Source organism: Notechis scutatus, chromosome 5, assembly GCF_049901735.1.
Source record: "Notechis scutatus isolate UNSWTSFEM ecotype Mainland chromosome 5, rNotScu1.2, whole genome shotgun sequence".
NCBI lineage: Eukaryota > Metazoa > Chordata > Lepidosauria > Squamata > Elapidae > Notechis > Notechis scutatus.
In genome coordinates this window covers 13,327,028-13,339,155 of record NC_142013.1, presented here as the reverse complement: position 1 = coordinate 13,339,155, position 12,128 = coordinate 13,327,028, and the positions used below count along the sequence as shown (strand labels likewise).

At 45.6% G+C, this 12,128-nt stretch overlaps 1 protein-coding gene across 1 annotated transcript in view; it reads left to right on the top strand.

Moving 5' to 3' along the window:
• Positions 1-2,696: 2,696 nt before the first annotated feature.
• The window catches only part of MAML2 (mastermind like transcriptional coactivator 2), a 209,491-nt gene continuing 200,059 nt past the window's right edge, over positions 2,697-12,128 (top strand). The window contains exon 1 of the mRNA XM_026675598.2: positions 2,697-3,280. Within this exon, the coding sequence (XP_026531383.2) occupies positions 2,801-3,280 (480 nt within the window). The 5' untranslated portion in view covers positions 2,697-2,800. The remainder of the gene's footprint in view (positions 3,281-12,128) is intronic.

Here is a 12,128-nt window from a genome sequence, read left to right as displayed (position 1 = left end):
GTGGGAATTCAGTCTGAATTCTGAAGTCCCACAAAATCTTGACTTTTTCATTCTCCAGAACCTTCTCAACCTGATGTTCCCAATAGTTGTTACTAAACTCAAATCCAAACTTTTGGCACAGTTTCCAGTGAATGATTTTAGCAACTCGGTTACGGTGTTCTAGGTAGTCAGTTTGTGAAATTTTGATGCACCCACTGATTAAATGGTCAACTGTTTCATTATTATTATTATTATTATTATTATTATTATTATTATTATTATTAATAATAATTTATTTATTTATTATTTATTATTTATTATCATTAATAATAATAATAATTTGAGCGACTTTGGAAAAAGAAATTGTGTGTTATCCCAATTGTAACTGGAGCCCTTGGAGCAATACCTAAAGGGCTGCCTCGCTATTTGGAAATCCTGAATTTATCAGACTTGAATACCCTGATTCTACAAAAAAAAACCACCCTACTTGGAACAGCTTATATCCTCCAACGCTACCTGAACAGTTCCTAGGTCCTCGGTTAGGACTCAAGCTGTTGAGCTGCCAACCAGCCCCAAAGGCTGTGAATCTCACTAAAGTAGTAGTAGTAGTAGTAGTAGTAGTAGTAGTAGTAGTAACAGTAACAAAAACAAAAACAACAACAAAAACAACAACAACAATAACGATAATAATAATAATAACGATAATAACGATAATAATAATAATAATAATAATAATAATAACAACAACAACAACAACAACAACAACAACAACAACAACAACAACAACAACAACAACTATTATCATCATCATCATCATCATTTTATTTATTTCGCAGCGTTGCTCATGCTGGGCGCTGCAATCGCCTCAGGATCGCAGGCCAAGGAAACGGGAACTCTCTTGCAACGACGCTACACTGACGCTAGGGGTCTCCCTACTCCTGGTTTCCAGAACGGGAATTTTCTGGTGTAGTACCGCCAGCTTCCCACTAGGGTTCCCTTCCCTCTCTTTCTCTCTCACCCCCCACCCCCTTGTGAGTCTCACGTTTGCTGCCGGGGCCGCTGCGCTTCTTTTCTACGCGAGCACAATGAAATCTTGTGCCGCTGTAACCCCCGCGCCGCGCAATCCTCGCAGCCCGGCGGCTTAAAACCCGAGACGGGCGCCAAGGGAAAAGAGCAGGAGCCGCGGCGGGATATTGTAGGGAGGAGGAGGAGGAGGAGGACGAGGGAGGGTGGGGGACGACGTCGAGCCCCCACCGCCTGTGGGAGCTAGTGCCAAAAAAAAAGAAAGAAAGAAAGAATCCGGAAAGAAAGAGAGAAAGATCACCCCGCGATCCCCCGATCCGGGAGGCGTGAAACCTCCCTAGGTCGCTCCTCTCTGGAAACAGAAAGCTGGCGGCAGTTTTGTAAGTTTCAGGATCGCTTTGGAAATCGCTTCCCCAGACCCGGAGGGATGTCCGTCTATTCGCCCCACCAGCTTCGGGCGAGGGGGCCGCGGTAAGCGCCGGGCTGCAGAAGCCTGAAAGATTTTGATTTTCCTCTCCTTCTTTCACTTATTCTTTTTTTTTTTTTTCCTCCCCTCACCGAGAAGCAAAATCTGCTTTTTTATTTTTTATTTTTTTTGTACGGGGCGAGAGAAGCTCTTGAAAACTCCGGATTTCTGGTGTGGTTTTTTTTTCCCCTCCCCACTTTTCCGGGGATCGAGGGAGATCGGACGACAGGCGGGGTGGAGAAAGCGATGGTGGAGGGAGCGAGCGGAATATAGCTCAGTCCTTGGTGGGTGTCTCGCCCCCCCACCGCTTCCCGCCCTCTTCTGACTGACGGGATCCCGCGATCAACTTTCTTCCAACCTCGTGTCCTGACTTTTTTTTTTTTTCCCCTTCTTTTTCTTTTTCCGCGTTCCCCTTCTTCGGGGGACGCCACCGCTGCTGCCAGCCTTCTGCACCTCGTCGGGAGACGGCCATCCTGGTTGCTACGATCCCCACTAACTTTTTTTCCTCACCATTTCGGAAAGCATCGCTCAACTTCTTTGGGGGACGCTTTAAAGAAAACGCGCCCCCCCCCTCAAAAAAAAATCGTTCCTTGGAAAATATTGCTTCCCACACGGCCCGTGTTATTAATAACCAAAGGAGGTGGAGGAAGAACTAGATGACCTTCAAGGCCCCTTCCAACTCTGTTATTCTATTCTAATATATAAAATATAATATATATATATATTTAAACGGATTTGGTCCAGCTGGGGAAAGGAACCCCCAAAAAAAAAAAACTCTGGTCAATTGCTCCATCGGATTTTCAATGTCTCTGGCAGTTCTGCATCGGTGGAATGGATCCTGGTGATCAGTTTCTCCCTTCTTTCCTTCCTTTTTTATTTTTATTTTTTATGCCCTCCTGCATCCCCGAGATGAGTTGTGCTCCCGGGCTAACAGATCTTCCGAAAAGGATTTCGGTGACTTTTCTGTAGTTCTTTTTGCGTGAGGGGAAAAAAAACAACAACCAAAACCAATAAATCTGTCAAGTTTTATTTCTTGGCTGTCAGGAAAGGATCATCACTCCGAAAAGGGGGAGGGGGCTGACTTCGGGTTGTCCTACGGGGGAGGGAAAGGAAAAGAGAGAGAGAGAAGGGAGAGAAGAAGGAGGAGGAGGAGGAGAAGAAGAAGAAACAACCACACACACACACACACACACACAACTCCGATCTGGAGCTAAGCGAGCGGACTCCCTCCTCCTCCTCCTCTTCCTCCTCCGTTCATGTGAGCGTGAGAAAGCCGCGATCTCCGGTTGGGAAAGTGCAAGCGGAGCGCCCGGAGGCGTCCGGCCCGTCGGGATGGGGGATACGGCGCCCCCTCAAGCTTTGGGTCTCCTCGGAGGAGGAGGAGGAGGAGGAGGCTCGATGGCGGCGGCGGCGGCGGCAGCCCCGCGGGTTCACAGCGCGATCGTGGAGAGGCTCCGGGCGCGCATCGCCGTTTGCCGCCAGCACCACTTGACCTGCGAGGGCCGCTACGAGCGGGGCAGGGCCGAGAGCTCGGATCGCGAGCGGGAGAACACCTTGCAGCTGCTCAACCTCGTGCAACACGGCCAGGCGGCTCGGAAGGGAAGCAAGCACAGCAAAGCGGCAGCGGCGGTAGGGACGGCCGGAGGCAACGGCTCCGCCGCGCCTTCTGCTAACGCCGCAGCGCCCCCGGCGACCGACTACTACCCCTCGCAGCTGATCAGCAACGGGAGCGCTGGTGGCAGGAATGGGATCAACGGGGAGTCGCCGAGCGCCGCCGCTGGAGGCGAGCCCAGGAATCCGGCCCTGATTGCGGTGAGTGGCGTGGCTCTACAGTCCTTAACCGGGAACGCTCCTTCCCGTCCGGTCAATATTTTGTGCCGATTTGGTTTTGTGGTGGTTTGGCAATGCCCGACTAACATTTATTTCGCAGGTAGCCCTCGACTTACAACGGTTCGCTTACTGACCGTTCGAAAGGCAGCGGGACCGTTTTGTCAGACTTACAACCGTGGCGGCATTCCCGTGCTCCCAGGATTTATATATTTACTTTATATATTTACTTTGTATATTTATTTTAGTTTGTCAAGCATATATGAGCAAGCAAGTATAAGTATGAACATAACATATAAACATATAAGTATAGACGGGTATAAGAATATACCTAATAAATGAGTATGGATAAATGGGGATGATAAGGGCTGGTGCCCTTATGCACGTCCCCTTACAGACCTCTTAGGAATGGAGTGAGGTCCACTGTAGACAGTTTAAGGTTACATTAAATTTACATTAATTGGATTGAATTAATTGAATTCATTAATTGAATTGAATTAATTGAATTGAATTAATTTACATTTGGATGCTTGGCAACCGGCTCGTATTTATGACGGTTGGAGGCTCCCAGGGGTCATGGCATCCCCTTTTGCAATCGCCTGACAAAACAAAGCCAATGGGGAAGCCGGATTCACTTAATAACCAGGTTACTCGTTTAACAACTTCGATGATTCGGTTAACAGATGTGGCAAGAAAAGTCGTAAAATGGGGCAAGACTCACTTAACACATTTCTCGCTTAGCTACATAAATTTCTGGGCTTGGTTGTGGTTGCAGGTTGAGGACTATCTGTATTTATTTGCACCCCGTCTTTATCGTAATCGTGAGAGGGAACTTGGAGTCCTAGTGAACAGACACTTAAATAGGAGGCTGCAGTGTGCTGCAGCTGCCAAAAAAGGCCAATGCAATACTAGGCTGCGTCAACAGAGGGATAGAATCAAGATCAAGTGAAGTGTTCATACCACTTTATAATAACACCTTGGTAAGGCCACACTTGGAATACTGCATCCAGCTTTGGTTACCACAATGTAAAAAAGACGTTGAAAGTCTAATCTAGAAAGAATGCAAAGAAGAACAACCAAGATGATTAGGGGACTGGAGGCTAAAACATATAAAGAACGGTTGCTGGAACTGGGTATGCCTAGTCTGATGAAAAGAAGGATTAGGGGAGAAAAGACAGCAGTGTTCCGATATCTCAGGGGCTGCCACAAAGAAGAGGAAGTCAATCCTCTGAAGCACCTGTAACGTAAAGGTAACTTCCTCTCACATATATGTGCGAGTCGTTGCTGGCTCTAGGGGGCGGTGCTCATCTCTGTTAAAAGCCAAAGAGCCAGCGCTGGCCAAAGATGTCTCTGTGGTCATGTGGCCGGCATGACTAAACACCAAAGGCACACGGGACACTGTTACCTTCTCACCAAAGTGGTCCCTACTTTTCTACTTGCATTTTCACATGCTGTCGAACTATTCGGTTGGCAGAAGCTGGGACAAGGAATGGGAGCTCACTCCGTTAACACGGCGCTAGGGATTCGAATCGCCAAACTGCCGACATTTCTGATCGACAAGTTCAGCGTCTTAGCCACTGAGCCACCACGTCTCCTTTAAAGCACCGGATGGCAGGACAAGAAGCAATGGGTGGAAACTAATCAAGGAAAGAAACAACCTAGAACTAAGGAGAAATTTCCTGACAGTTAGAACAATTAATCAGTGGAACAACTTGCCTCCAGAGGTTGTGAATGCTCCAACACTGGAAGTTTTTAAGAAGAGATTCAACAGGGTTACCTATCTGAGCACGGGATTGGACTACGAGATCTCCAAGGTCCCTTCCAACTCTGTTATTCTATTATATCTCAACACATTTTCTGTTTCTAATTTCCCCATAACAACAACCCTGCAAATCCTAATTCTGTCTGAGCTGCAGAATGCAAATAATCAACCATAGGTTTCCATATCAAGGTTTGTGGAGCCAAACTGGGTGCTTGGGTAGCCTCAGCTGGCTTTCTGACCTGAGTGGTTCCTGTCCCCATCGGGATTGTTGGAATCTGGAGCAAAGTTGGGGCTTTGTGTGGGGGTGGAGGGGAAGTCTTCCTGTCTAGTTTCCCCCCCCCCCAACACATACACAATATAATATAACACTTGGAACAATGTAACACTTGAGGGCTCTGATCACAGAGAGAGAGGGGGCGCGGGAAAGAGGGAGGGGGAGTTTGGAGAGCCTCTAATGATCTCCTGAGCATCAGATGGAGGATCAAATCAGAAGAACCTTTGCTTCCCCTCCCCCCACCAGATTCCTAGAGTTTTTTTTTTTTTTTTTGCAAAACTCCATTTCACTTTTTAAAAAGTATTGATTCGTTTCCTTAGATTTAGATCAGAGGTCCCCAAACTGGACAACTTTAAGACTTGTGGACATCAACTCCCAGAATAGCTGGAGAATTCTGGGAGTTGAAATCCACAAGTCTTAAATTTGCCAAGTTTGGGGACCCCTGATTTAGATGCTGCCCAAATCAGGGTGACATTGGACAGCTCAGAACTCCGTCTAAACAATATTCAAAGTATAATGTAGAACAGGGGTGTCAAACTCAATTGCAATTGAGGGCTGCATCAGGCTTGTGTTTGACCTTGGTCAGTTTGATGTCACTCGTGTCGGGGGCACCTGTTGTGGCCCATGCAGGCCTGCGGGGGATTCTCCTGCAGTTCTCTGCTGGGCAAAAACGGAGCCTGGGAGGGCCGCATGCAGCGCTCCCAAGCTCCGTTTTCACTGGCAGAGGCACCACGGGCCGGTCTTTCGCTGCTTCCAGGGTGACCCCATGGGCCAGATCTAAGCATCCCGCAGGCCGCATCCAGCCTTGAGTTTGACAGCCCTGATGTGGAATGTGAAACAGAGAGAGAGGAAAAACAGCACTCATCTGGACCATCCACTCTAAATCTCCCCCTGGAAAGGGCATCCCAACAAGAGGACCATATCCACCTTCTTACCCAGTTAGACCAGTTCTTCAAATCTGTCGGGAACATCATGAGGTAGGGCCCCACACACAGACATCTCAGGGGGAGCTCTGTTGGCCAAATGACCCTGTCCAGTTTGTACACTATAAAGCACATATTTCAGGAACTGCACTGGTTGTCCTTAAGCTTCCAGTCCTCCTTGAACGTGCTTGGAAGAGGGAAAACTGCTCTTCGAATAAGACTTTGGGCACTGAATGGACATTAAGATGCTTCTTAAGCCCATCTGGCGATGATGGGGGGGGTTTTAGTTATGTTTTTATGTTGCCTTGGGGATCTGCTGCTTTTTATGTTGCGGATGACAAATCGTTGATCAGGGTGAATAATCAGGAGTGTAAGATAAACCAAGCAGCTGACAGACCTAAGACTTGCTAGTGGATACTGCAAAACATCAGCAGCAAAAATCACCACAATTCTTCTTTAAACAGCCCTCAGCTCTGTCTTTTGAAGCACCTCCAGTGATCCAAAATTGCCATTCAGGGCCAGCTTTGTCCCCATTCAGAGGGATTTTGCGAGCTTGAATGGTAGAAGTGGTCACGGAGGTTTTTGGGTAACAAGTTATTTCCATCCCTATTCTAAAAAAAAAATCCCTAAATCGAGGCTTTCCAACCTTGGCAACTTTAAGACACATGGACTTCAACTCCCAGAATTCCCCAGCCAGCCACATATCTTGCTAAGGTTGGAAAATTCTGTTATAGACAGTCTTCCTTCAAATTAAGGCCATGGAAGGTCTTTTAAATCAGGGATGTTGTGATTGGAAAGGTCAAAAAAAGTCAAGATAATTGCAATTGCAATTTTATATATTTTATATATGAGTGATACATTGCACATTACTCATAAGGCAGAGCTTGGATCACACCATTATGGCTGCCAACTGTGACCATACCCTGTAAGCACCTCTGCTTTGAGTAGACATTATAAAATTACAGGGATTTTGGTGGGTGCCAAGAAAATATCTATAGACCATATTAGGGAATTAGGCACCCAAGGTTTCTGCCCCATGTAATTTTATATTTTAGATTATTTTAATTTTAAAAAAGTGAGCAGAAAGCTAATATTCTAGAAAGTAAACACCATCCTCAGACAGCTATATTGTCAAAAAAATTATTGGCCCTTATATGTTATATTGGAACACAGTGTTCCGATATCTCAGGGGCTGCCACAAAGAAGAGGGAGTCAAGCTATTCTCCAAAGCACCTGAGGGCAGGACAAGAAGCAATGGGTGGAAACTAATCAAGGAGAGGAGCAACCTAGAGCTAAGGAGAAATTTTCTTCAGAAGTTGTAGGAGCCCTGTCACTGGAGGTTTTAAAGAAGCGACTGGATAGTCACTTGTCTCAAATTGTATAGGCTTTCGCAGGGGACTGATATAGAAGACTTCTAAGGTTCCTTCCAATTCTGTTATTCTGTTTTATTCTATATAGCCTTCCAGAAGCCTTCTTAGAAAATAAAGTAGTGAGTGGCTCCAAGAGCTTGGTTTTATTTTTGGTGTACACATGTTTACATATAAACATGTTTTGCAAGAGTGTCATAATCTTATTTCAATCCGGGCTGCAATTAAATAATAGATGAAAGGCTAGTTTAGAAAATGACGAAGGTCATTCTAGGTAGATTTAGGTTTGTGTTAAAATAACTGTAAAATATTTGCACGGCTTCCCACCTTTTTTCTCCTGAGAAACATACAGGTGGTCCTTGACTTATAACCACATTTGGGACTGGAAATTTGGTTGTAAATCAGTGTGGTCAATAAGTCAAATTAAGATGTGACCAGATCTGATTTTATTACCATTTTTATAGTGGTTATAAAGCAAATCACTATGGTTCTTAAACAAATCAGGTGGCAGTTAAGCAAATCTAGCTATGCCAATGCAAGTTTTTTGCCTAAAACCGACAAAAAAAATGCAAAACATGATCACGTAAACTGCAGGATGCATAAATGCAACCTGGTTGCCAAGCAGCTGAACTTAATTATATAACCTCTGGGATGTCTCTGGAGATTCTCAGTCATCCAGGTCATGGTTGTCCCAAAGGTGCTTTTTCAAGAGGCAAACTGGACTTTCTGGTTTTTCTTTGAAGACGTTTTGCTTCTCATCCAAGAAGCTTCTTCAGCTCTGACTGGATGGATCAATCAGAGCTGAAGAAGCTTCTTGGATGAGAAGCAAAACATCTTCAAAGAAAAACCAGAAAGTCCAGTTTGCCTCTTGAAAAAGCACTTTTGAGGATATCCCTGGGATGGTACAATGGACTTAAATGTGATTATAGGTCATAAAGCACTTTTTCTTAGGTCATCCTAACTTTGAACAGTTGTTAAACAAACAGTCATAAGTTCAGGACTACTACTGTATCTAACGCAGGGATTGGAAGAATAGTTCGCTTATTATAACTACATCAACCTACATAGACAACATTTAATACAGAAATATACGTGTTTGTGAAGAATAAGTCTTTGAATGTGAAATATGCATGCTTAGGGACAGGAATATCTTTCAAGTAACAATTGTTTGGTACAGAACATGGGGGGAAGCAGTTGCATACTAGGTGGGATATCTAACATATCTTTAGTACTTGAAGCTATCTCATGTTCCTCATAGTTTTTTCTTCATCTAAACCTCTTATCATCAAAGAGTTGTTCCAATTTGTCACTGTCCTTAATATGCAAACGACCCAGGAGATTACAGCACAAGATCCAGGATATCTCCTCAACAAAACTCACAAGGCCATCACACAGCCCATGATACCAACATCAACTCCATCAACCAATCAAGAGGCAGCAGCGCAGCCAACCAGCCCAGCACACCAGCCCCCACCCCCAGTTTTTATAGAGAGACGGCAGCTCCGATCACACACTGCTTGCACTGGCACAAAGCCGAAAGCACCAGCCTGAGGATGGCAAGTGGGACCTTGCTGAAACGTCGCCAAGATAATCTTACACGGGAAAAGACCCGAACACACCTAGACCTATATATATATATATATTCATAGATTTTCACGGGTACAGGTATGCAGGTCTTGGCGTGTTCGGGTCTTTTCCCGTTTAAGATTGAGAGTATCTTGGCAACGTTTCAACTGCCTGAAGATGGCGAGTGGGACCTTGTCGAAACGTTGCCAAGATACTCTCAATCTTACACGGGAAAAGACCTGAACACACCAAGACCTGCATATATATGTGTGTGTGTGAAATTTTATATATATATAAAAACACATATATACCAGGGATGTGAAACCCAAGGCCTGTGGGCTGGATCTGGCCCGTAAGGTGCTTAGATCTGTCCCACAGGGCCGCTCTGGCAACAGCAAAGGACCGCCCTGCAGTGCTTCTGCCAGCAAAAACGGAGCTTGGGAGGGCCGCCAGCGAGCTCCATTTTTGCTGGCAGAGGGTTGCAGGACGTTGTCATAGCCAAAAACAGAGCTCAGGAGCCCATTTCACTGGCAGAGTGCTTGGGCCACCATAGGCACCCCCGACACGAGTGACATCGAGCTGACGATGAGTCAAGCCTGATTTTATGATCATTTTTTGCCACGGTTGTTAAACAAATCATTGCAGTTGTTATGTGAATCATGGGGTTGTTAAGCAAATCTGGCTCCTCGCCCCACTGACTTTACTTGTTGGGAGGCATCTGGGAAGGTGACAAATGGTGATCATGTGACCCCAAAATACTGCAACGCTGCAAGTACATACCAGTTGCCAAGCAATTTTGAGTGCTTGATCGTGAGGTACTAAAATGTCACAAGTGGAAGGATTGGTTGTAACTCACTTTTTTCAGGGTTGTTGTAACTTTGAACAGTTGTTAAGTGAATAGTTATAAGTTGAAGACTACCTGTATTGTACTTTTTAAAAACAGAAATAAAGAAGATAGAGAGAGGGGAGGGAGAAAAACAGCTCTACGTCCCTGTCATTCCTTTATAACTGTTATTATTTGTAAATCTCTTAAAAATAGGCCAGGTTTACATGACATATCCTCTAGGACAGTGGTTGCCAACCAGTGGGCCGGGGTCCACTGGTGGTCCGCGAGAAAATTTTGGTGGTCCGCAGAGAAATGTCCCCCTCAAGCAATTATTCCAGGCTGCTCGGGAACACAAGGCTGCGTTGCCCACATGGCCTGCCCACCTGCTGGCCCCCACCTTTCAGCTGAGCACAAACCTTGAGTAGTGCCAGGTGAGCTAGAAATGGAAGGTAAGACTAATGGCAGGGGAGAGAAATCCACCCCGGGGTGGCTTGCTGACGTTGGTGGGAAAGTCGGTCCCATATTCCAGAGCTGCAGTAGTCACAGGACTGGCCCTTTGGTCATCCCGGAGCAGCTCCTCCAGTCCATGGCAGGCCAGTGCACCTGAGAGGAGGAACAGCTGCTCCAGGATGACCATAAGGCCAGTCCTGTGGCTACTGCCGCTCTGGAATATGGGACCGACTTTCCCACCTACGTCAGCAAGCCACCATCAGTCAAAATTCATATTAGTGGTCCGCGGGATTTAAAATTATGAGTTTGGTGGTCCCTGAGGTCCAAAAGTTTGTCGACCCCTGCTCTAGGCATACAAAAACACATTCTACTCCCTTGACTGTAGATTGTGGTAGGGAAGGAAACTAGAACAAAATTCCCGATGTTGTAATATACCGTATTTATTCAAATATACACCCTGTGACTCAGTTTGTTTGTGGTCTTCAGGTCGGGGTTGTTTAGAAAAAAGTGATTAACCTTGGAAATAGAAGTACATAAATAACCCTTAGAGAAAGTCAACTATTTCCTCTCTTCTTAAGATTAGGGCGCCTGGAGTGTCCCGCCATTTTATTACAATTATAAATCAAAAGAGCCGCATCCCAAAACATCTGGAAGGACAACTTATTGCTGTTCCAGCCTTGAGAAATCACAAACAATATTATCTTAAAAAGTAGCCATTTATTCTTTTTTTAATCTTTCCTAATTATAATTAGGGAAAAGGGAAGCCTCCCCCGAATAAATAGTGTCAGCTTACAAATTACTAGGGAAATCTGGCTCAGTTTGCTGTTAGTGCTTCTCCTTACATAAGGATCCAAGTTAGATACACTGTTGGCAGGATGAGAGCTTTTCGTTTGCTTCTTCCAGGGTTTAAGATAGTTAAACGGGAGGCTGAGTGTTGGCAATGAAAGGAGGAGACCTTGGAGGACAAGATCAAAGGCAGGAATAAATAGCTTCTCACCCATCACGATTTCCCTAATATGAAGCCTCTGGTATCCTTCAACAGTTTACACAGGTGCAGCATTCCTGCCCTTGGGGCTTTGTAACCATGCCAGCACATCCAAAGAGGTTCATGAGAGTGCCAAAATCCTCCGGTGTGGACAAGGTCTAAGAAAGACATCATGCCACTAGAAGGTTTCAATTGCAATAATGGAAGGGAACAGTTCTGCTTGTTGAATTTCAATAAGCAGAGAGCTTCAGCTGTAGAAAGTAGCCAGGATCGGAGGTGGTCTTCAGCAAGTTCTGACCAGTTCTGGGAAACCGGTAGTGGAAATTTTGAGTAGTTCGGAGAACCGGCAAGTACCACCTCTGACTGGCCCCGCCCCCATCTATTCTCTCCTTCAGAGTCCCAGCTGATTGGCTGGGTCTTCTTTTGTTGCCCTGCACAGGAGAACGGAGCTGGAAAGCAGGTTAGTGGGGTGGGGAGAGAATGGGGATTTTGCAATCCTTGCCCTGCCATACCCACCCAAGCCACCAAGCCATGCCCACAGAACCAGTAGTAAAAAAAATATTGAATCCCACCACTGGCCAGGATCCAACTTTTTAAAAGTGTATTTTAAGTACGGGTGGTGTTCGATTTACGACCGCCATTGAGCCTGATGTTTCTGTTGCAGAGCGAAACATTGATTA